Source organism: Panthera leo, chromosome E3 (assembly GCF_018350215.1).
Source record: "Panthera leo isolate Ple1 chromosome E3, P.leo_Ple1_pat1.1, whole genome shotgun sequence".
Lineage (NCBI taxonomy): Eukaryota > Metazoa > Chordata > Mammalia > Carnivora > Felidae > Panthera > Panthera leo.
This window is the reverse complement of record NC_056694.1, coordinates 40,855,387-40,879,476: the sequence shown is the minus strand read 5'-3', so window position 1 is coordinate 40,879,476 and position 24,090 is coordinate 40,855,387. Positions and strand designations below refer to the sequence as shown.

Genomic DNA, 24,090 nt, shown 5'->3' with positions numbered 1-24,090 from the left:
GCTGGGGCCGGAAGTTTCCGCCGCGTCCTCGGGGGACGCAGCCTTCGCGGGGCGCGCAGGTAGGGCGGGCGCGGGCGGCGGCGAGTCCCGAGAAGTTTGGGGGCCGCGCGGGGCCGGTTGGGCGCCAAGGGCGCGGGGGCGCGGGACGCCGGGAGTGTCCAGGCGCGGGGTGGGGGTGGGGGGGTGGGTGGAGGAGGCGGCCCCAGTCCCCATGTCCCTCATTTCCGCGCGGCGGACCCCTGGGCGCAGCAGCCCCATCCCTGCAGGAGGGCGCCCTCCCTCCGGGGAGGGCAAGCGGGAGAGAGTCGGGGTGTCGACCTCAGCCAGGGAGGAGGCTGGCCACCGCCTCCCTACCAAGCCCTGTGGGGTGCTCCCCAAGTGTCGGGTGGGGATGGGTGGACTATATTCCCCCCCCCGGTGGCTGGTGGTGGCTCCCGGCGCTGGGTGCCCCCTCTCCCACCCCGGGGTGGGGCCTCCCACTACTGCCCTGCCACCAGTTGTCTCCAGCACGGGGAAAGGTTAGCCGGCTCAGGGGTCCGGGCCAGCACACTGGGGGTGTGGGCCACCGAGGACCCAGAGCACGCACCCAGTCACGGGTTGGGACACGTGTGCAAATGAATGTGTTTTTGGGTGTGTGTGGGTGCATGCTACTGTCCGGGGGTGTCTTCTGCTCATGCACAAGCATGCGGGGGGTGGGGTGCGGCCAGGGTCCCCTCCGGGGTCCCCGTGGGGTCAGTAGCTGCCAAGACAGATCCTGGACAAGTCCCCCACCCCCAGGGGACGGATCTGAAGAGGGAGCACGGGAGGAGCCGCACCTCCGGAGTCCAGGGGCCTGGCGGGGAGGTGGGATGGGTGTCGGCACCAGGCGGCACAGCTGTGTGGCTCCCAGGGCTGGGTGATCGATGGCCGCGGCACAGCCGCCTCTGTCTCCCAAGCACATGTGCCCATTTGTCATCTGTGTCTCGGGGAGGGTTCGGAGGACAGGGATGGGCCCACCTCTGCACCCACCACCAAGTCCACGAGGGTCTGCTGCTCCTCGGGGAGCCCAGCTCCCTCCTCCCACCCTCTCACTTCTCTCAGCGCCCCTCCCCTCCAAGATGTGGCCGTGCAGACCACCCAGGCTCAGTCCGCCTGCCTCACCCTCCACACCCTGCTGGTTGCCATGCTGACCCCCCTCTGAAGGGCTCCTTCGGGTGGGCTGCCCTCTCCGCCCCTCTGGCCGTCCCCACACCGGGGGTGCCCACCCTCTGTTTGGGGACAGCGGACGTGACTGCCTGCCGTGTGCAGAGCCTGAAGGCTGGTGAGGAGGATGGCCTGTTCCCAGTGGCTGCCCGGCTGCCCCAGCCCTGCCCCACTCAACCCACCGGCCATCCCTGAACCCCGGGGGAAAGGGCGAGTGTATGTGTGTCCACACCTGTCAGAGTGTCCGTGACCGTGGGTGTCCTCAGATGTGTGTGCATGTGTGTGTCTGTGTGTGTGTGTGTGTGTGCGCACAATCGCCTGAGTGTGTCCAAGGGTCTACTCACACCCCGGCTCTGCTGTGAGTGCTTTCATGTGCACAGCCACTGTGCCCACTCTGAGTGGTGTGTGAGCTCCACAGTGTGTATGTGTGCGTGTGTGTGTGTGTGTGTGTGTGTGGCAGTGGGCGAGCTCCCAGGCCCCGTGCATTTTGGCGGCCGACTGACTCCGTTCCCAGTCGGCCCAGCCGTGCAGAGGCTGTGCCTCCGGGCGCCGGGTAAGGGCTCGTCTGGAGCCTGGTAACGCTTGTGTGCACACACCCGAAGCCGGTGTGCACACACTCACCGTGTGCCCCACGCAGGCGCGCACTGGGGCGGTGGATGGCCCAGGTGGCGGCCCAGATGGAGTGTGGAGCGGCTTCCGAGCGAGTGTGTGGGGCGTGGGGAGAGGAGGGTCTTGGCTGAGCTTGGCCGCTGCAGGCTCGGCCGCTGACCTGCCTGAAGCCACCCAGATGGAGCCAGGCTGAGCAGGTGGCTGGGCCGGGGGGCCATGCTGTGACGTCCACGCCCCCCAGCCTGGCCCGGCCCCACATGAGGCCGACCCCCTCAGAGACCCGCGTTGCGCACCCGGCACCCTGCCGGAGCGGAACACGCGTACGGGGGCTCAGTGGTGGCGAGACTCTCGGAGCCTTCTGCCGGGGTCTCTCACCCAGGCAGCTTTCGTCTCCGGCTTCCCAGCGCGGCAGAGGCCTCCGGAGGGGAGTGAGGAGGGCTGGTGTCCCAGGAACGGGCCTCCTCACGCCTGGCTTCTGGTCACTCACCAGATGCCCAGCGGGTAGACGGGTAGACGGAGACCCAGGCGGGGGGGGACAGAATCATCCCCGAAACGGGCCTGCTGGAGGCTGATGGGCGTGGCGGGGGGTGGCGTGGAGACGAGAGCTGGGCCCACGGATGGGATGAGACACAGGATGCTTAGTTAACCTCAGATTTCCCATAAACAGCAGGGGTTCTTAGCGTACGTTCCAAGTATCGGCTAGAACATACTTCCGCTACAAAAGTGTTTGCCGTTTACCCGGATTTAACTGGTGTCTTGTGTTTTTATCTGCCGCATCTGGTGCCCCTAGACGTGTGCGTGAAGCAGAACGGGAGGATGAGGGGGGCGGGCCAGGGAGGCAGGGCTGCAGGGCACAGGTGGGCAGAGGGGGGCGCGGAGCCGTCAGGGGCCGGCGCTGACCACGGCCCCCCTCCCCCGTGCACAGGTGGCCATGGGCCCGGGCCCCGCCCACTAGCAGGCCGCCGTCATGTCCCGAGAGGCAGGCTCGTGCCGCCTGGGCCCCGGGGCGCGGGCGCGGGCCCGCAAGCCCAAGAAGCCGCACTACATCCCGCGGCCCTGGGGCAAGCCCTACAACTACAAGTGCTTCCAGTGCCCCTTCACCTGCCTGGAGAAGTCGCACCTCTACAACCACATGAAGTACAGCCTCTGCAAGGACTCGCTCTCGCTGCTGCTCGACTCCCCGGACTGGGCGTGCCGTCGCCCCCCGGCCGCGCCCCGGCCCCGCGCGCCCACCCCCGACCGCCCCTCGGGCCCCACAGACGCGGGCGGCCAGCCCCGAGGAGGAGGAGGAGGAGGAGGAGGAGGAGGAGGAGGAGGAGGAGGAGGAGGAGTGCGGCCCCCCGACGCTCCCCCTGCGCCCGACCCGGCCTCCCCAGTCCTCTCCCTGCGCCGCCACGTCGGGGGCCCTAAGCTGGGGGCGGAGGGGTCCCCTGCGGCCCGGGATGCTCCGAAGGGTGTGGGCCTCGGCGGGCTCCTGGCTGAGTCCTGGAAGCCGGGGCCGGGCGGGGGTCCCGGGGGCCTGGCCGTGGTGGACGCGGCTGCAGCGGGCCCTGAGAGCGGGGTCCCCTGCTACCCCCCACCCGCCCCCAGTGAGTTCCCCGAGGCCCAGAGCCTCCATGTGTCCCTGCTGGGTGTCAACTGCCCTCTCGGGCCGGGTCTCTTCTCCTACCTGGGACCCTCCTTGGCCGCTGCGGCCCACATGCCCTTTCTGGCCTCGGCCAGCCCCCTGCTGCCGCCGGCTTCCACTTTCCCTTCCCCACAAGCCCCCGAGCGCCCTGCCCTCGTCCCCCGCCTATACTACCCCCTGCTCCTGGAGCATACCCTGGGGCTGCCAGCAGGCAAGGCTGCCCCTGCCAAGCCCCCAGCAGCCCCAAAGGGGCCCCCTGGGGCTCTGGCCCCGGGGCTGCTGAAAGTGCCAGTGCCTGGGCTGGGCAGGCCCTGGCCCCGAGGAGGAGCCCCTAGGGACTCAGGGCCGGAGGGGGAGCTGGAGCCGGCTGCCCAGAGTGACCCCAAGAGGAGGCTGCCCCTGGGAAGCAGTCTGGAGCCCCTGAGGGCCCCCTGTAGCGTGGTGAAGTTTGGTTCCCAGAGCAGGTAGGTGTCAGGGGCCCCTGGCCATGGGGGTTGGGAGCGGTGGGAGGCGAGCTGGCCAGGATGGCTGGGCCCCCTTCTGAGCTTAGCTGCCAGGAATGTGGGCTTCAGGCCACAGAGGGGAAACCAAGGCCACAGAGCCAGCCTCTCTATCCTTCAGGGGTCTCAAGGCCCTCAGCCAGGCTGAAAGGGGTTGGGGGGGACCCAGGGGGAGTGTGGGGCAGGGACTGGGCACGCTGAGGGGCACAGTGCAGCCTCTTGACTGGCTTCTACCCCCTAGCTTGCAGACTGGCCCCTCCGCGATGCTCTGGCCTGAGGACAAGGAGCCCAGCAACCCTGAGCCCCCAGGCCCCATGGCCCTCCTGCCCCAGCAGCCCCTGGACCTAGTGCCAGGTGGCCCCGGGCACGTGGGTGAGGACCTCACCCGGGCCCTGGGTGACTATGCCAGGGTGGAGCAGCGCCTGGGGCAGTTGGCGCCTGCCGGGGGCCTGGCCCCTCGGCCTCTGCGGGAGCAGCTGGGCAAGATTCGCCAGGAGCTGCTCACCATCCACCAGGCCCTGGAGCGGGCTGTTCGGCCGCCGGACGCACCCCTCGACCTCTCTGTGAAACGGGTGCCCACCAAGGGGCTCAAGGGGCCTGTGGGGCCCTGGGGGCAGCGGGAGCTGGGCCCCACGCTCGCCCAGGGGGCCCCCGAGCCACCCAGCATGCTGGGCCCTGCACCAGCTGAGCCTTTCTCTGGCCATACTACCAAGTGCGAGGCTGACTCCAGTGTCCCACCTCCGGGCCTCCCCCTTCAGGCCCCGGAGGACCCTGTCATTCCTGGTAGCAGTTGGGGTACCCGAGGTGGGCCTGTGGGCTCCTGGCCCCCTGAGGCTGTCCCTAGCATTCAGAGCCCCCCTGGTGCTGAGGTCTGACCACAGCTTCTGTGTTAGCTCTGCTCTTAACAGACAGGCACTCCTCTCCAACCCCGTGTCCGCTGCCTGGCCCCCCACCTGCCCCAGCCCCAGAGGCGTGGCCTAGAGCCTGTCCAGCATGCCTGTGGACTGACCTGCCATGGCTGTCGCCTGTCTATGAGGCCATGAGGGACAGTGGAGGGTCATAGCTACGTACTGATCACAATCGTGGACGTTAAAATAGAAACCATCTTCACACACCCTGTCTGGGCCTCCTTCTTCCCCTGCCTCACCAGCATCACCACTGGGACACTCTCTGACATGGAAATGTCCCCGGCCTCGGCTTCTGAGGTGGCCAGTGTCCTGGGCTATCTTGCTGGGTATTTACCTTCAGGCGCTGGCCTGCTTCCTGTAGGCTGGGCCCTCCCTGGGAGAGCCAGAGTCTGGAAACCGAATGGGGGGGGGGGTGGCTTTCCATCCAAGGCGGGTAAAGCAAGCAGAGGTGGGGAGGCCCCTGTGCATGGTCTTGGGGCCAGTCAGGCCTGTGTTTCAGCACGTTGGTGGTGGACAGGGACCCCTGGGCCTGCCTCCAGCCCTCGTGTCTGGCAGGGCAGCCCTAATGTCAGATCCATGCTGGAGGCGGCCCCCTCTGTGGTTACACGGTGCACCCACATTCTGTGGCCCAGGGCTGCTTGCCCAGCGTGGCCTTTGCTGGCCCCCCGCCAGCCCCTGCAGCTACGATAGGCATCGGTGGCCTTCACAGTTCACTGCTTCCCTCCCTGCACGGCCACACTTGGCCTTTCCCACAGGCGGGGGCAGGGGGAAGACAGGGAGGGGTGCCCGGGGGGACCCTTGGACCCAGCTAATCACTTCTCTCCTGGGAGCTGGCCATACCTCCGTGCCCACCCAGGAGTGGCCCCAGGGAGGACGGGTCCTGCCTGTGCCTGGTTCCCCAAGCTGGGCCGGCCGGGCTGGGGCCAGTCGGAGCAGGACCTATGGCTGCCCCATTAATTGTGCCGGGCAGCAGATAGCATCGGCCGCCCACCCCACCTCGGGGTATTAAGAGGCCAAGTCCAGAGCTGGGGTGTGAGTCAGCCAGGTGGGAAGTGCGGCAAGCCACAGACAGGGGCTGACCCCCCCACCTTCCAGGGGCTTCCTGGATGGGCTGCAGGGTCTGTGGGCTGAGTTGGGAGTCATCCGGAGACCTGCCCCTCCTTGGCACCCTGTTGGCACCCCCATGTGCCTACTGCACCCAGATTTCTCATCACCCCCCAGGCAGACCTGAACTTAGGAGCATCAGCCCAGTTTCACAGGTGTAGAAGCAGGATCAGAGAGACAGGACGCAACCCTGCCGGTTTTGGGGGGGCAGGATGAACACCCTGGAGGTTCCCCACCCCAGACTCTGGTGAGAGTCGCATTCAGCATGGGACGAGTGCAGCCCTTTCCCCGAAGTCCTGACCCTGCAGTCGTACCCGGGGGACAGCGCTCTAGGCTGCCTCACACGCATGTCCGCTCAGTGCCCTCTGAGCAGCAAACCCACGAATTACATTACGGCGGGTTTGGGAGGGCTGTGCGGGCCTCCCTGAAGGGGGGTGGGGGTGGCTGGGCTGACCGCGAGTGGCATCCAGACCAGGTGGGGGCAGCGGGAAGAATGTCCCAGAAGCCAGTACAAAGTCCCCGAGGCAGGAATGCGGCAGCACTGGGGCGCCTCTAGGGGTTTAGCAGCTGAGTGGCGGCTCCACAGAGGTTTCTTGGGCCACTGCTCAAACATGTTCTTGGCCAGAGTCCCACCTGCCCCTCCCACCTGCCCATGCCAGCTCATCAAGGCGGCCCCTCCCTCAGACTCCAGTTTCTAACAACAGAGGCTGTTGCTGCCGGAGCAGGGCCCAGGGCGACTAGCCCCAGGTAGGAGACCCCCACCCAGCCTCTCTGGGTGGGAGCAGGCAGAGAGGCCCAGGAAAGGCCCCCTGCCTAATCCTTCAGGGGTCGGAAGCTTCCAGGGGCTCTGTGGGGACAATGGGCAGACCCTTGGGCTGCCCCCAGGAAGAGTCATTTTCCCTGCCTGAGGGAAGGCAGGGTTCCCTGGGCAGATGAGTTTGAGAAACACCCCACCCCCACCCCCCACCCCCCACCTCAGGACCTCCCAAGGCCCGTGAGCTCATTCGGGCCTTCACAGGCCTGTGTCTCCCAGAATTGTGTCTCAGGGGCCATGTCTGGTGAAACGGGACCCAGACACATGGCTGGCTGCTGGGCTTGCGGACTGTGCCAGCACTCGGGATCTGGTGGAACTGGGTTTGAATCCAGCTCCCCACCCCCATGCCTCAGTTTCCTCTTGTGTAAAACAGGAGAACGCCAGCACGGAAGGGAGCAGGGGAATAGGGGTAGCCACTGCTTGGCCCACAGTGGGTATTTCTCTTGCAGCCCCACGCGCGGCCCAGCTGCAGGAACTCAGCTCAGAGGGGCCGAACTGTGATCTCTGCCCACCACCTCTCTGTCCTCTGGCCTCCTGGGCCTCCCCGCCCAGCTGCTCCCAAGCTGGACCCACCTGGAGACCCCACTCGCTCCCGGCAGCCCCGGCTGCTGGGACAGATCCCAGTGCCGGCAGGGGCTGTGGGAGGCCCCCGGGGTCTGCACTGCTCCCCGGATGGCCTGCTCTTCCTGACGGCTGGGGCCGCACCCTGCGTCCACGTGATGGACCTCGAGGGACGCTCCATCTGCCACCTGCCCTGCCATCTGCCGGGGACTGGGGCCTTCGTGCCGGAGGACGTTGCTGTGACGGCCGCTGGGCTTGTGGTGGTCAGCGACCTCGTCCGTGGGGCTGTCCACGCACTTCAGCACGCCGCCCGAGCCCCCCTGGGCCGCTGGGTCACGGTGGGCACCTACCAGGCCCCCCGGGGACTGGCTGTGGATGCCGCTGGCCGCCTTCTGGTGACAGACTATGTGCTCGGGGCTGTCCACAGCTTCACATTGAGCCCTGCCTTGCAGCCACTGGCCCCAGCCTCCATGCTGGGTCTGGAGGGCCCGTGCTGGGTGGGCCCAGGGCCTGACGGGGGCCTCGCTGTGAGCGAAGAGTTTGGGGATGTGTGGCTGTTCGGCAGTGCCTGCCAGCCCCTGGGCTCCCTGGGAGTTCTGAAAGGGCACGCTTTTGGGAACCCAGCAGGCGTGTGCACCGATGTGGAGGGCAGTGTCGTTGTGGCAGATGAGCAAGGGCGCCGCGTGACCCTCTTTCCTCGGGCCAGGGAGCCTGTCTGCCTGGTGTCTGAGGGGCTGGGGCGGCCCCTGGGTGTGGCCTGTGCCCCTCAGGGCCAGCTCGTGGTGGCAGACGCAGGGGACAGCTGCATCAAGGTGTACCAGTACCACTCAGAGCCAGCCTGACCCGTGGACTCAGATGGGAGCAGCACCTCGCTGCATGTGGGCCCAGCCCCCGGGGCCCTGGACCACTACGGGAGGGACATTCAGGGTTGGTGGGGTCCTCCAGGGCTGCCGGCCGTGCCTTTCTGACCCGATATAATGGCTGACAGTTGCTAAGCACCTGTTGTGCCAGGCTCTGGGCTGGCCCCGTCCTCCTCTTGGAGAGGATTCAGACTTGCCACAAACCAACCACCTCTCGGCCTCCCCTACCAGGTGCACAGCCTCCAAGTTTGGGTCCTCTCCACACCCCAGTTTAGTGGGCCCCCCAACTCACTGCCCCCATGGCCACTCAGGCCCTGGTCCTTCTGGCTCAGGGCCCTGGAGGCCTGAGCTTTGAGGCCAGCAGCTGAAGCCTGGAGATGATTGGTGTGTCGGGCTGGGCGCCCCAGGGTCCTAATCAGACAGAAGCAGGCGGGGAGGGTTCTGCTGGGCTGGGCTGGGCTGGCAGGGGTGTGGCCTCTCACTGTCCCCCATCCTCAGAGGCACCCCAGACGCCAAGCCTCTCGCAGCTTCTCTGGGCCTAACTGAGGTAAGGGAAAGCAGAGGAAGGACCACCCCTGAGGCGCCTAGGGGTGGCACGTGGCTGGGCTGGGAGCCTCCATACCCCTGGTCTCCTGCTCCCATGTAAGACTATGTCTCAGGCTGAACCTTCACTTTCTCCTCTGCAAGCGCTCCAAACTCATGGGTGGGGTGCGCTGGGAAGGTTCCAGACCGTGGTCAAGCCAGGAGAGCCTTCCTATGAGGAGAGACTCATGTTACTTGAGCACAATGAGCAAATGAGGCCCCAAAGGGATGGGAGATGAGGGCTTCCTCTGAATCTGGGGCCCGGCCAGCCTCCCAGTTCCAGTGAGGGGGCTCATTGGGAGGGGACAGTGCCTGGTCCAGTCTGTCACCAGGACAATCCCTCTGACAAGGTCCCTTTCGTATGTACCAGCCCCTGTGAGTGGCAGGGTTATGTGGTCAGTGTAAGGAAGCGTGTGCAGTAAGTGCTCAGTAAATGTAATTTGTTGCTGCTGGTGTTGGTGGTATTGTTCCCTGGGGCAGGAGGGGCCAGGGACACCTCTGACAATCAAACCAGATGGCCGCAGCCTTCCTAGCCCACTTGGCCCTGGGGGAACATGGGGGCGCCCCTTTGCAGAGACCCCTTTGGAGGGGCCAGCCTGGGGCTGGGGAGGCAGCTCCTTTCGCAACCCCATGCAGGGCTTGGGGGTTGCTTTTCACCCTCGGAGGGTGGTGGCCCAGTGAGGTTGGGGACCCTCAAAAGCCAGGTCCGCTGGGTCCCTCAGATGAGAAAATGGGGGATGGGGGAGGTTTGGCAGCTGTGAGAAGTTGGGGGACGGGAAGGCAGTGGTGTTGGGGACACTGCGGGTAGACCGGATGGGGTACAAGAGCTGGGGAGGGGACATGAATGCCTTGGCGGGAGCGAGGATGCCGCATGAGGGGGACAAGGACGCCGCACAAGCCTGCCTCCGACTCCCGGGACTGGAACGTTGCGTGCGCGGAACGCTCGGGCGGGGCCGGCGGGCAGCTCGGGCGCCTTTGGGGGCCGGACCGTCGCGCGGCAACGCTGGGAGCCGGCGGAAATGGGGCTCGTGTCCCGCGGCACGGCCGCGGCGGGGCTGGGGGCCGGGGGCCGCGAGCGCTGTCGTCCGCTCGGGCCGGCCCGACGCGGTCCCCGACCCCATGCCGACTCCGCCGCCTGAGAGCGCGGCCCCGGGGAACAGCCGGTGAGCGTTCGGCGGGGGGAGGAGGGGGGGCCGTGCGGTGTGACCTTGGGGCGCCGCCCCTCCCCCCGGGGCTGTGGGCCCCGACTCCCCGGGCGCCGCGGGACCGGGCGCGGGGCGCGGGCGAGGCTGCGGAAGGGGCCCCGGTGGCTACCCCCAGCCCCCGCCCGGCCGGCGCGGGCCTGTCGCCGCTGGAGCCTCTGTTTCCTCATCCGTAGAGTGGGGCCCGGGAGGGGCGGCGGCGGGGCCGCGTGGGCGCCCTTCGCGGGGAGCCTTGGCTCAGCGCGCTCACCGCGGGCCGGCCCTGGCCCTGGACCCTCCGGAAGGGCATTCAGGGTCAGCGAGCGGGCCTCGGCACCTCCAGGCGTCCCTGACTGCGGGAAGGCGGCGCCTGGTGGCTCATTCGGTAGGGCAGGCGACTTGTTGTTGGGGGGGCGGGGGGGGGGGGGGGGGGAGGCAGTTCAAGCCCCACGTTGGGCTTAGAGCTTACTTAAAAAAAAAAAATAAACCCAAAACCAGAATCGTAGATTGAGTTCTTCTGTAATGAGGGGTAGAAAGCAGTGTGTACCCCGTGCAAGAAAAACAAATGAACGGTTGTTGGTTTTTTAAGCACAAACTACACGGAGTAAAAGTGAATGTTCCCGGATTATGGAGGAGCAGTCGTGGGGAGGCTTGTCAGAGGACGGCTCCAGCCAGCGAGCTGTCCCTGGCCAGTCCCGTCTGCGCTTTTCCCCAGTGGCCGCTGGTGCCCAGGAGAGAAGGCAGTAGGCTTCCACCCTGTCAGGGAGACCTTGTGGGAGCAGGGCTGACCCAGCCCCCCGAGACCTGTCACCGGACAGATCGGGAAGGGAACTCGCTGGCATTGTGAACACGAGGCCGCCCTGGGCACGCGCCCTGGCTTTGTATTCCCGTCTTGAAAGAGCAGCGCTTTGCCCAAGTTACTGCCCTCCTCCCTTTGCACCTCTGCTATCGATTGCCTGCTCTTTCTTCTTTGTCTGGATGTCTGATCTGAGTAGACTTCTCTGTGTTCATCCCTCCCAGAGGCTGAGGTGGGGGTGCGGGTGGGGATTCGCCCCATGATGTGTGAAGAGTTCTCTCTCTCTGCCCCATGGATAAGAACACCAGCTTCTGCCCTCTGCTCTCCGTCCTTCCACACGAGGCGCCTTTTCTTCCTTCTTAGGCAAACTTTGTAGATGAAGCGTAACGCACACAAAGAAAACACACTCACCGTTTGTGCACAACTCAGTGAAGTTTCCCGAAGTGAAAACACCTTTGTTTCAACAGATGCAGCTTTTCCTCCAGAGCATCTGTTCGCTGTTGGGCCGATCGTTGTTCTTTTCCGGCAGTAGCCACGCGTAGTTTTCCTTAGGTCCCGTGAAAGGGGTCCCCAAGGAGGGCACGATGGTGTCGTTCGGCCAAGCTGGTGTATCTCAGTGGGCTGGCACTGAGAGGCCTAGGGTGGGATGTCTGGTCCCCCTGCTGGTCACCAAACCAGAGCTGCTGGGTTCCTCCCAGGTCTCACAGTGGCCCCTGTCAGGAGGGTCAGGAAGATAAGTTGGCCTCGATGCCTTTGATAGTGGCCGCAGGGATTTGGCCCCGGCTGCTCCAGGCCGTCCCCTGCCTGCACTTGCTGCTGGCTGCCCTCTCCGGTCGCTTGGTGAGGAGGGGGCGTTTGGGAGTCCTGCTGCTCTGCCCGGAAGGACCCTCTTCAGCTGGAACCCACAGCTGTGGGAAGCCCCCTTTACAACCGGCTGGAAGAGGCCTCTACCTTCCAGCCCCGGTCTGGGCCCCTGCAAGGGAGGAAAGCAGCCATACCAGTGATCTCTTGAGCCCTGGGCCTTTGTGTCTGCCGAAGGCCTTTCCCAGAGCCCCCCGACAGATAGGAGGAGGATGAAATGTCCTGCCATCCCAACACGTATGTCCCCAAGGACCTGGGGAACAGTGGGCTTAGTCCCAGACCTGTGTGCCTCCCTCAGGTGTAGGCTCCAGCTTGGGGGTCTTAGCCCAGGGCGGCTGTTATGCCGCTCGTGCTGCCAAGGTTGGGGAAGTCAGTGTCTGAGAACGAGCATGCTCCAAGGTGAAGCCCTCAGTGCTCTGCTGGGTGAGGGCCTGCAGCCCGCCCGGTCTTATCTGGGAGGGGCTTTGCTGAGAGACCCACATCCCTGGTCAAGTTACCTCTGGGCAGGGCAAGGCTTGGGGTCTCCCAGAATTCAGGGGTCGCAGCCACTTGGGGCCGTGTGAAGGTTGTGAGAGGCCATGAAGACTGGTGCCCCCCAGCTAGACAGAAAACAACGGGGAGCCTGCCATTCTCCAGGGTCCCCATGTCTAGACAGCTGCCTAGCTCAACTGTGACCAGAGGGAACAGTCCCCCCACCAGGAACCCAGCCCCGATGCGACTGACAGGCACAGCCGTAGGCGGTGGGGGGAGAGTCAGAGGAGTGGCCAGAGCCCCACAAGAGCAGCAAGGCTCCTCTGGTATATTCTGGGGCTCCCGTCCTGTGCCCACAGCCGCCAGCATGTGGTTTCCCTCAGCCCAGCAGGAATCTGTTTAAATTTTCATCTTTAGTCTCGCTGGCTTAGTGAGTAAATCAAGGTTCGTCAGATTTTCATCTGTATCTTTCATTGTTAATGAGATCGTGCGTTTTTCCACGTGCTACACGTAAAACACTCTCATCACTTTCCTTAAAAACAAGAAGTAGACCTTCACGTTCAGCCCTGCACACCCTTGTGAGTGGTACCGGGGTCACGTAGCCTCGCCCCCTTTCGGCCTGCTTGTCTCTGAAAGGGGGGAAAGCGTTGCCTGGCCTGGGGTGGGGGTGGGGGCGGTACCCACGCGAGATGGGCAGCTGGGGTCGACGCGGCCCCGCGGCCGTGTGCGCATGTCCGTCAGGGCCGTCGTGGGGCGGCGGCGGCCCTGAGCAGGGTCTCTCCCCTCTCTTCCAGCGTGCCCGGCATGGTGCTCAAGGCCTTCTTCCCCACGTGCTGCGCCTCGGCCGACAGCGGCCTGCTGGTGGGACGGTGGGTCCCGGAGCAGACCAGCGCTGTGGTCCTGGCTGTGGTGCACTTTCCCTTCATCCCCATCCAGGTGAAGGAGCTCCTGGCTCGGGTGCAGCAGGCCAGCCAGGTGGGGGTGGCCGTGCTGGGCACCTGGTGCCACCGCCGGCAGGATGCCGAGGAGAGCCTGGGCCACTTCCTGGAGGGCCTGGGCGCCATCTTCTCCCATGAGCCCTGGCTCCAGCTGTGCCGGGAGAGGGGCAGCAAGTTCTGGAGCTGCAAGGCCACCCGCCGGCAGGCACCTACCTGCCCCGGTGCCCCCGGCGAGGACCAGGTCATGCTTGTCTTCTATGACCAGCGCAAGGTGCTGCTGTCCCAGCTGCACCCGCCCGTGGCCCTGCCTGACCACCAGGCTGGCGATGCCATGGCCGGTGCTGGGGGCTTGGCTGCTGTCTTTGACACGGTGGCGCGCAGTGAGGAGCTCTTCCGAAGTGACCGGTTCGACGAGGGCCCCGTGCGGTTGAGCCACTGGCAGTCGGAGGGCGTGGAGGCCAGCATCCTCGCGGAGCTGGCGAAGCGGGCCTCGGGGCCCATCTGCCTGCTGCTGGGCGGCCTGCTGTCACTTGTCTCAGCCGCCAGCGCCTGCCGGTAAGTGCCCCTGGGGCCGGGGCGGGAGGAAGTCCGGCCCCTGAGCCGTAGCCCAGCCCTCTCTGGGTATGTCTGAGGCTGCCTGAGTGCTGGTTGCTGTCCGTGCCCCTTGCTCCCTGGGTAGAGCATGCCTCCTCGGCAGCGTCTGGCTGCATGGGACCCCGCTGGGTCAGGGGCCAGAGTGGACTTCAGGTGGTTCGGTCCCCTACACGGGCAATCAGGCCATGAGCAGGCCCAGGTGGTTGCCACCCGAGGGCTGGTGTTTGCCCTGCCTGGTGCCTAGGACTTGTTTGTCCTGGAGGCCTTCGGGTCCCACCCACTTGCCTGGCCCTGGAAGGGCTGGGGCCCGCTCGCTGGTGGCCGTGTGTCTGGGATGGTGGTCCCTAGCCTTGGCTCTTCTCCACAGTGGCCTGGGCTACTCCTGGCTGCAGGCCTGACTGAGGGATTTATAAAAGTCCTTGAGGGCCCTGGGGAATGCTGGCACCCCTCCCCCTGTGAGAAGCTGGCTTCCTCATGGCGCCGCCCACCTAGGTCCTGGGGTTCTGGCTGTCGGGTCTGGGGACTGGCCTCACCTCCTCACTGAGGGCTGTGGAGTGCTCTCGCCTGTGCTGGCAGAGAGCCCTTGGCAGCCGTGTGTGGACAGCACCTCGGGTTGAGGGCTGCAGGGGATCTGGACACGAAGGGCGGGTTTCGGATCTTCACTACTCCCTGGAACGAATGACAGGAAAGTGTGTGTCAGCCAAAGTACGGTTTTGGGGAGAGACGGTCCTTAGCTTTTATCAGCTTTCAGAGGACTCAAGAAAGGTTAACAGTGGCTCATGTGCCCCGAATCCTGATTAGCCCATCGGGTTAGAGCACAGGGACAGTCATGCGAGGCAGAGCTGTTACTGTGCAGAAGGGCAGCCCCCTCTTCCCCTTGGGCAGCCCCAGGGGTGCTGGCGGTGCCCTGGCCGCCCACGGCTGGTGTGAGCCTCGGGGAAACAGCTGTGCAGGAGGGGGTCTCTTGTGCAGACAGTGCGAGGCCGCCTTCCAGCTGACTGGAGTTCAGGAGGGGTGTGCTGAGCACGTCTGGCTCCTGGAGTTGGCTCAAAGACCTCCTCCTTCCTCCCGAGGGCCCGGCACTCGGCTCGTTGGCGGCTCCGCGCCCTTCAGGCTCCTGCTGGCGGCAGCGGGGACTCAGGTTCGAAGCGGAGACTCTTGAGTGTAGCCGAGTTCCGACAGGGCACTTTGCTCACAAACGTCTCCCCTCAACGTCCCACTGTCTGCAGAAGCATCTCAGTGCTTCCTTTGCCTTGTGAGAAATCAGTCTCGTGGGGCAGCCCTGGCAGCCTGGAGACCCTCGATGAGGGTCACCCGTCCAGCGGGGCGAGGCTCTGGGTGGCTGGACAGCACATTCTCTCACTCCTGGGGCAAGGTCTTGGCGCTTGGCCTTGGGTGTGCCTCAGGTCACTGCTTTGTGAGGAGGTCAGGTTCCCAGTTAACGTCCGTGAGTGCGTCATGGCCCTCACCGGGCTGCCCGCCTGTGCCCCCCGCCCTGTGCCTGTGCTGCCGAGTTCGGGAGTGTGGCCATCGGTGTTCGGGGACTTCCAGGGCCTTGCGTCGAGCCTGGTGACGGCACCAGCCAAGGGGGCCCTCGGCCCTTGGCCGCCAGGGAACCCCAGCTGAACATCCGCCTCTCGGTTCCTTCATAGGGTCTTCCAGCTGTGGCCCCTGTCCTTTATCTGGAGCAAGCTCTCCACATGTCAGCAGCTCAGGCACCGGCTGGAGCAGCTCACGTTTGTCTTCAGCACCCAGAAGGCCGAGAACCCCACCCAGCTGATGAGGTGCTGGGTCTCCACCACAGCTGCTGGTCATGCCACCAACCCGTGCCCCCAGCCCACTTCTCTACACCCAGCCCATCCACAGTGACCCTTTCGGGGCCGGCCCCCTCACCGCCCGCCCCGTCGGACCCCTCCTTCCAGAAAGGCCCCCTCACCACCCGCCCTGTTGGACCCCTCCTTCCAGAAAGGCCCCCTCACCACCTGCCCCGTCGGACCCCTCCTTCCAGAAAGGCCCCCTCACCACCCGCCCCGTCGGACCCCTCCTTCCAGAAAGACCCCCTCACCACTCACTCCCTCCCGTCGGGCTCCTCCTTCGGGCTGGTCCCCTCACCACCCACCCTGTGGGGCTCCTCCTTCCAGAAAGGCCAACGTGCTTGTCTCTGTGCTTCTTGACGTGGCCCTTGGTCTTGTGCTGCTGTCTTGGCTTCACGGGAAGGACCGGATTGGCCACCTGGCAGAGGCGCTCGTCCCCGTGGCTGATGTGAGTCGGTTGGGGGAGCCTGGCGTGTCCCAGGGGTGACTTGGTTGGGGGAGCCCAGTGTGTCCCAGAGTTGGAGGTGGGGCCCTTCCTGGGGGCGGCAGAGGCCGATCCGCCGGCCAGAGTACCATTGCCCTTTCCCTCTGTGGGGCCCGTAAGCAGCCCTTGTCCTTGACCCCAGACGGGTCCCATCCCCGGCTCCTGGCTTGGGCGCTCTGCACAGAAAGCATCGCGGAAACCTTGCGTGTGTCCAGGGCTGTCTGTGTGCGGTCAGGCTCGGGCCTCACGCCCTGTGGCAGTCAGGCCACTCGCACTGCTGATTCTGCAGTTCCCATGCTGAGTGCTGGGGGCCCAGCTTGTCCGTGGGGCTCCCTCCTCTCCTTCCACGGCCCTCCTCTCAGCTTCTACCCTGCTGCTCGTTTATGCCGGCACCGAGCCTTCGGCTTCTCTGCCTCGCCTCCTCAGAGCCACAGGCCCTGTCACTCCTGTCGGGGAGCTTGTCTCCCTGCTTAGAGCAGTCCCTCTGGCCCCTTGGGCCTCCCCCACGCCTCTGCCAGTGGCCTGCTGGCCCTGGTGTGGTCCCTGTGCGTGCCACCCCTGCCACTGCCATCAGCATCAGTCGCAGCTGTGCTCTGGGCCTGCTTGTGGGCAGGAGCCCTCACAGGCCGGGAGCCCCCATGGCTTCTCTGGGAGACCTGGTCGGAGAGGAAGAGAGCAAGGAGGGCCTGGCGGCTGGGAAGGTGGCTTGGTCGCTTCACCTTGCTTGTCCATGCTCTGCCTCTTGGCCGCTCATCTTAGATCTCCCTTTTGCAGAATTGCGCAGAAATATAAATATTTAATTTAAAAATGAAAGCTCCTTCCTGCCGCCTAGCTCTTATCCTTTAAATATTAGATAAGCTCTATTTATAAAGAATGCTTTGTTTCTTTCCTCACTGCCTCTGACATGGCTGAGGCTTTCATAGGCCCGCACAGTGGGCAGGAGGGGGGTGACAGGTCGGTGACCGTGGGGCAGTCACCGCTGTGGTCTCAGCATTGCTGATAAGGCTGAGGGTCCTTAGGCCTGTGCTCTGGGACGGGCACAGCGCTTGGACATTGGCTTCCTCCGTGGGCAACCAGGATGCGGGTCAGCTTCCTTGCTTGCCTGTGAGAGTCCCCGTGCCGTCTCTGGCCCTCGCTCACTGTAGTCGATGACTCACGTCTCATCCATCCTTTTCTCCCGGGAACTCTCTGGCCTTCTCACTGGCACCTGGGCCCCTGATGGGCTCGATACCCTTCAGGATTACCTGAGGGCACCCGCCCAGGGCAGGCCTGGGCCTCTGCAGCAGCAGGTGGTGGGGTGGGGTCCTCAGCAGAGGGGCACTGTAGACCCATGGGCTCCCCCTACAAGGTTCATGGTGAGCTGGGGTCTGTCCCTCATCTGGGCATGTGGGGCTGAGTGCTCCGGTAGGCCCAGTGGCGGGAGGGTTGGGACGCGGGAAAGGGTGATGGCCATTCGGGCCCCCATGTCCAGAGGGCCAGGGGAAGACTGTCAGCCTTGTAGGTTGTGCCTCTCAGCGGGTCCCAGAGCATCTGCGAAGAGGGATTTCCTGGCCAGACAAGCATGGGAAAGCTTGTGTGCCCGTCATGTTAGGAGACACCTGGAGGGAGGCACCCAGGCTACCTTATCCCTGCCCAGATGGGCTGGCCGCGGTGGGGTGCAGCTGACAGACCGCGTGCCCCTCCTGCATCCCTCCAGCACGTGGCTGAGGAGCTCCAGCATCTCGTGCAGTGGCTGATGGGAGCCCCTGCTGGGCTGAAGATGAACCGGGCGCTGGACCAGGTCCTGGGCCGCTTCTTCCTATACCATCTGCATCTGTGGATCAGTGAGTGGCAGCGCCCCCCGGCCCCAGTGACCCCCCCAACTCGGCTTCTAAAGCCTGTGCGCCCAGGGGACAGCCCTGGCTGGGTGGGGCCCCACCCATCCCCTTGGTCCCTGCTTTCCTCCCTCTCGGTGCCGTGTGTGTGTGTGTGTGTGTGTGTGTGTGTGTGTGTGTGTGCGCGCGTGTAGCCCTGCTCTACCAGGCCGGCTGCTCAGCCAGGAGACGGCCAGGAAGGAGAGCAGTCTGGCAGCCTCAGGCGCGCCTGGTCCGTGAGGAACTGGGGGGCCAGGACCCATAGCTGACCGTCCCCCATCCCACCAGGCTACATCCACCTCATGTCCCCCTTCATCGAGCGCATCCTGTGGCACGTGGGCCTCTCGGCCTGCCTGGGCCTGACGGTCGCCCTGTCCATCCTGTCAGACATCATCGCTCTCCTCACCTTCCACATCTACTGCTTCTACGTCTACGGCGCCAGGTGGGCGTGTGCTCCCCGCTCGTGAGCACCCTGGACGCTTGCCGGGCCCGGGGGGCTCCCGGGGTGGCCCAGAGCCCTGGCCCTGATGCTGCCCGTGTCCCTCCCGCAGGCTGTACTGCCTGAAGATCTGTGGCCTGTCCTCGCTCTGGCGTCTGTTCCGGGGGAAGAAGTGGAATGTTCTGCGCCAGCGGGTGGACTCCTGCTCCTATGACCTGGACCAGGTACTGGGCAGGACTGCAGGGGAGGGGCACCCCTCCAGGCGGCCGGCGGGACCCACAGCCGACTGCCCCCCGAGCTCCAGTCCATCCGGTCCTCTAAACGGCTTGGCCAGTGTAGCCGCTTGGCACCCTGATGGGGTGACCACACTCCTGTCCGTGGCTCACCTCACCTGCCAAGGGTCAGCACGGACACTGGGGAACATGAGGAGCCTGCAGGGGGCAGGGTGCATACGGAGCCTCAGACAGCACGGGACCTTGCCCCAGGCGGGAGGTGGACGCTGCTCTGGGGAGGGTGCCGGACCCCCGGGAGCCGCTGGGTGGCAGGGCATGGAGGTGACCCAGGCTCAGGGCCTGCCTCTGGCCTTTCCCGTAGCTTAGACCTGGCACATGGACCCTGCGTGCTGCCCTCCAAGGCCTACTTTTGCTGCCCCAAATTCACAACCCGCCCGCTTCTGGTGTACGTGCTCATGTCCTGCTGGCTGGTTCTGTCCGCCCGAGTCTGGAGGGCACGCGGACACGTCCCTCCCAGTACTGGAGAAAGCTGTCCTGAGCAGCTTTTCCTGACTTGTCTCAGGAAGCCAGAGTGTCCTGGCGGCAGGCGTCCCTTTTCCGCTCGGTTACCGGATGGGTCTGGTGGGGACGGGGCTGTTCCCGGCGTGGGGCTCTTGCTGATGCCGACGGTGGTGTCCTTTCTCCCTGCAGCTGTTCATCGGGACCTTGCTCTTCACCATCCTGCTCTTCCTCCTGCCCACCACAGCCCTGTACTACCTGGTGTTCACCCTGGTGAGCCGAGGGGCTCGCGGCCTGGGAGGGCCTTGGCCACAGCACCTGGCCGAGCCGGCCCATGGGCCTCGCCCACAGTGCTTGGGGTGATGAGTGTGTGCTCTGCCTGCCGTCTGTCCCCGAAGTCCATGGAGGGTGTTCTTCTCCTATGCTCTCGGGACACTGTGTGGTGGGCCCTACCCTCGGGGGACAAGCGGCTGGGCGCAGGACTCAGGGGCATGGCACCCAGGTGGCCCACGCCGAGGGGAGGGGCTGGTGGCGTGTTTCCCTGGGCTCAGCCACTCCCGCTCGCGGCCCCCTGCCTCCTCATACCTGGGCCTTAGGATTGGGGTGGGAACCGCGCCCTCCCCGGGGGTTCCGAGCTCCTGGTCGCCCTTGGTCGTGCCCCGGGACCCTCCCGGCTGCTCTGCTCCTGGGCGTGCGGCGTGGCTCTGAGCGCTGTCTGTGCTGTAGCTCCGGCTCCTGGTGGTGGCCGTGCAGGGCCTGATCCATGTGCTTGTGGACCTCATCAACTCCCTGCCGCTGTACTCCCTCGGCCTCCGGCTCTGCCGGCCTTACAGGCTTGCAGGTGGGTCCGTGTGCTTCTGGAAGCAGTAGTGTGGGGCATGGGGGCGGCTGGTGGGGGAGGGCAGAGACCCCTGGTGTCCACCGGGCCGGCTGCCTGCAGTGAGCTGGAGGGAGACCCACCTCGCCCTCGGGTTTAGAGGCTGCAGAGGCGACCTTTCCTCTTTCTCACCCTTTCCTGCGACGAGTGTGAGATTTGCCCTGAGGTCTGTGTGTAGTAGTGTAGGTGGCACCTGAACGTGGCTCAGAAAAGTGTCCCCGTGTGCTTGCGTGTGACTGTGTGTGCCTGCTCATGCCCTTCAGCCTCGGAGAGGACAGGCCAGGGCGGAGACTGCTGGGCTGGCCAGATCTGTGAGATAGGAGCCTCGCCCCACCCCACAGACCACTGCCCACCGGGACAGTACCCACCGTCCCAGCTGCTCCTGGCTGTGCCCCCTGTAGCTGGCTGCCCCTGTTTTCATGATGACACCAACCACTAGGTTGGCCAGATGCCCCTGAGGGGAGGCTGTCCCCACAGCAGGCCCAGGGAGGCAGACCAAACCGGTCACAGCATCGTGAGTTGGCCAGTCCCGTTCAGGGGCTTTGCGCACGTCAGGGAACACGGGGAGGGCAAACCTGGCCCTGTGTCCGGTTTGCAGCTCAGCCCCCACACCAAGCTCAAGCAGCCTCTTCCAGCCCGTTGAGGGCCAGAGGACTTGAACCTGCATGTTCCGTGGGCTTTGGGCCTAACATCTGCCTACTGGGTATCCTTGAGTTCCCTTTCCAGACCACTTCCCCTGCAGGCCCCCAGGTGGCCCATGCCAGGGGCTCCAGCCTCTGCCCATACTTTATTGCCAGGACCAGGCTGGTGAAGAGCCCGAGACCCAGGGTCTCCCTCCCCCAGCCCACAGCTCGTGGCCAGAGCCGAGTTGTTTTAACTTCACATAAAAACCCACAGATGCTGCTGCTTTCTCTCCTTTTCACTGAGTTTGCCGTGGGGCCTCTTCATCAATTGATAATTAGCTCCTGCTTCTCTTTTTAAGAACTTTCTGCCTTGGGAATTCCCAGGCTTGGGAGCCCACACTGTAGGCCAGGGGCACGGTGGGTTCCCAAGTCGGCCACGCACACAGAATTTAGAAGACCTTTAGATGCCAGGAGGGTGGCCACAACCCAGCAAGCACCCTGTCCATCCTGTGGGACAGCCCAGCCCAGCCTGCATCCCATTTGGAAAGCAGTACAGCCCGTGCCCCCGATGCCCAGCTGACTCTTCCCTGGCTCCCAGACACGCAGCTTCTGCCTTTCGGTGAAGTTCTGTGGAGGCTTTGATTCCGGCCAGGCAGCCAGCCCAGAGACAGACGGGAAGGTTGGGGCTGGGCTGGGGGCGGGTGAGCCTGTGGCGCCACCGGGGCCGTCCTCAGCCTTCTGAGTGCCACCAGAGGTGCAGGGCCCTCTGCCCACACCCACCCGCCTGTGCTGACACGAGGAGAGGGAGGCCTGGGAGGCTGTCTGCAGGCCGTGGGCCTTGGGTGGGGCTGGGGGGCTCCGCCCTCCCTCACAGCCGCCTTGCCCTTCCTGCAGCCGGCGTGAAGTTCCGAGTCCTGGAGCATGATGCTGATAGGCCCCTCCGCCTCTTGATGCAGGTGAGGCCTCTGCGCACCCCTCACGCCGCTGCCAGTGGACTAACCTGGCACCCACCTGCTGTGGTGTTGCCCAGATTCGGGGGCAGCTGGGATCTCATCCCTCTGTGCTTCCCTGGGCGTAGGGCTGCAGGGTGCAGCAGAGTTGATGGGTGGGGCCCAAGGGGAGGCTCCCTCACCTCCGAGACATCTGGGCACTGTGACCCCCTCTGCCTGGACCCTCCTTCGGCAGGACCCTGGATGGGATCCCTTGTGCTTTCAGCCACCCAGGGCTCCTGCCTGCTGGGCCTTGCACCCTTGTTTCCTGCCCTGGGTCCCACGGGCTCTCATTCCAGGTGGACAAGGACAGACTTGGTGAAGGCCTCGGGACACACAGGCCTTTTCTCTTGGGCTCTTTTCTCGGAAACAGCCCCTTTGGCCTGTGGGAGGGAGTAGGTGGGTGGCTACTGGCCGCTGGGGGGCGGGGTGGTTGGCCTGAGGGCCATATCTCAGGGACAGTCAGATACTGAGGCAGCCAGCCTGTGTGGTTTTCTCGGGATGGGGGGTGTGTTCCCAGACCACTTGCGAGGCTCCTGCGAGGTAAGTCCTTCAGTAGAGGGGTCTGTACCCCTCCAGTCTGGCCCACCTCCCCTCCCCGAAGCCGATCTCGAGGAGGGCATGCCCGTCTCGGCCAGAGTGTTCCCTTTTGAGCTGCTCACGCCACCCCTGGGTGCTGCAGAGAGGGCATGACTGGGCAGCGCCGGCTCCGACACGGGCACGATCGACAGCCCGGTGCGTTGGGGGCTGTGTGCTGGCTGACCACCGCCCTTGTGCTTTCAGATAAACCCCCTGCCCTTCAGTCACGTGATACGCACCTACCGCCTCCCCAGCTGTGGCTGCCACCCCACCCACTCCTGGGGCTCCCTGTGCCGCAAGCTTTTCTTCGGGGAGCTCATCTACCCCTGGAGGCAGAAAGGGGACAAGCGGGACTGACGGACCCTGGCCACCGGCCCGCCCGGCACCGCCACACGGCCACAGTCAGCCCTCCACCCTGCCGGGGACGCTGACTGTCAGGACGGCACGCATCCGTGCCGTTTGCCTTCTGTGCCCCCGGTTGTCTGAGGCCTCTACATCTGCCCCTGGCTCTGAGGCTGCGGGGTGCTGAGCAGGAGGTCACAGGGGCAGCCAGCCGGGCCAGCAGGCCCGTGCTTCATCACTAGCAGTGTTTGCCTCAGGACCCGCCTCCTGACCTGCTGGGATGGCATCGGCAACCCGGTGCCCCCACAGCCCCCGGGGGCCTGCCCAGGAGCCCTGCTCTGCCCCTCCCATCACACCCAGACTCTGGGAGGGGTTTGTAGGCCTCTACCCCTGACCACCACGGCCACTGCCAACGGGGCAAGCTGGCAGCTCTCCCTGTCGGGAGATGGAGGGACCCCCTCCCGGGATGCGCTCAACGGTCCTTGAGGCGGACCCCCGGCATCCCGTCCTTGGGGGTTGCTCCAGGGTCCCCAGAACCAGCAGCCCCGGTGGCCCCGAGCCCTCTGGGAAGCCGGCAGCACTGCCCTCGGAGCCTGGACCACACAAGGGTTTGCTTGATGCCACCCGGAGAGGTTGTCCTGCAGGGGGAGCTGCCGTGGGCCTTCAGGTCTCCCTGTGTGAAGCCGGGCCACGCGGGTCCCCGGAGCCGCCTTGCCAGAGACCAGACAGCCATTCACCTTGCCGCCCTGTCCCTGCCCCACACCCCTGCGGGAACAGGCCCCTTGGCCAAATACCATCTCCCTCACTGACGTCGCACAGAAGCAGGCAGCTCCTAGAGAGACACGTTTGTGGTCTCCAGCGTGTGTGTGGCGGGGGGGTGGGGGGCAGCATTCAGGCCGCGTCTGCCTGCCGGCTGGCGTGGCATCTGACTATGGGCGCGAGCCCCACAATCCCCAGGGGGAGGAAGACTGTACGTGCGGATGGCATCGTCTGTGTTTTGTCCTCCTGGAGTTGTTTGTGCTCGTGCCGTAGCCCGAGCAGGAGAAGGGGCAGCGGCCTCTGTTCACTGCGGGCACTTGGGCCTGTCCACCTCTGCCACCTGCACTCCTTGGCTGCGGGCCACGGCGGGGAGCCCCTGGGGGAGTTCCCAGCAGCTCGGCATGTGACAGGACAGGTCCTGGCTCTGCCTTTTTCTGCTGAGACAATAAAACTTCCCACCCGTTTGGAGCGTACCCTCTACCTTCCCATCGCCATCGCCACACGGGCAGTGGGTCTGAGGAGGCCCCCCACCTCCACCGTGACGGTGGTGGGGCTGAGGTGAGGTTCCCCTTCTCCTGGGGTGGTAGGACAGCTGGCCCCCGTTGTTTTTCCTACGGTGTCTGTGACACCCATTTCTTGTTCGATGCCAGCCTGGGGAGCAGTGGGCACACCATCCCCTGAAGCAGGCCTCCCTGCGGGTCTGGCAGGCGGGTATGGAAGTTCTGGCCCCTTGAAGATGTCCTGGCATGGATGGGCGGACCCAGGGTCACGCACTCTCTGGTTTTGGCCTTGCCCTGGTATGAGTGACAGGGCTGAGGGTAGGGGTGCAGGCCTCCCTGGGGCAGGGGTGAGCTGCCCTGGCTCTGATGAATAGACCACCTCAAACCTGTGGACTCCTCGCAGGGCAGGGATCCTGCCTGCCTCCCTCTACCCATCCTGCAGCCTTGAGGGACGCTTGGCTGGCCGCCTGTGCACCTGCCGTCCTGGCTTTGCAGGGAAGGGCTAAAGTCCA

The 24,090-nt window shown here is 65.2% G+C and overlaps 3 protein-coding genes across 3 annotated transcripts; all 3 read left to right on the top strand.

Annotated features, from left to right (window-relative positions):
* The first annotated feature begins 2,758 nt into the window (after positions 1–2,758).
* PRR35 (proline rich 35) lies at positions 2,759–5,049 on the top strand. The gene is made up of 2 exons (XM_042922325.1): positions 2,759–3,882; positions 4,160–5,049. The coding sequence occupies exons 1-2, from the start codon at positions 2,759–2,761 to the stop codon at positions 4,791–4,793; spliced, it is 1,758 nt and encodes a 585-aa protein (XP_042778259.1). The 3' UTR covers positions 4,794–5,049.
* A 1,583-nt stretch (positions 5,050–6,632) lies between these two features.
* NHLRC4 (NHL repeat containing 4) lies at positions 6,633–9,273 on the top strand. The gene is made up of 2 exons (XM_042922232.1): positions 6,633–6,677; positions 7,194–9,273. Exon 2 carries the CDS (start codon positions 7,464–7,466, stop codon positions 8,145–8,147), a length of 684 nt encoding a protein of 227 aa, XP_042778166.1. The 5' UTR covers positions 6,633–6,677; positions 7,194–7,463; the 3' UTR covers positions 8,148–9,273.
* Positions 9,274–9,782: 509 nt separating this feature from the next.
* PIGQ (phosphatidylinositol glycan anchor biosynthesis class Q) lies at positions 9,783–22,442 on the top strand. Its single transcript, XM_042922204.1, has 11 exons — positions 9,783–9,910; positions 12,851–13,549; positions 15,241–15,372; positions 15,730–15,850; positions 17,583–17,709; positions 18,028–18,181; positions 18,291–18,402; positions 19,102–19,182; positions 19,636–19,750; positions 21,304–21,365; positions 22,182–22,442. The coding sequence occupies exons 1-11, from the start codon at positions 9,867–9,869 to the stop codon at positions 22,332–22,334; spliced, it is 1,800 nt and encodes a 599-aa protein (XP_042778138.1). The 5' UTR covers positions 9,783–9,866; the 3' UTR covers positions 22,335–22,442.
* The last annotated feature ends 1,648 nt before the right edge of the window (positions 22,443–24,090 follow it).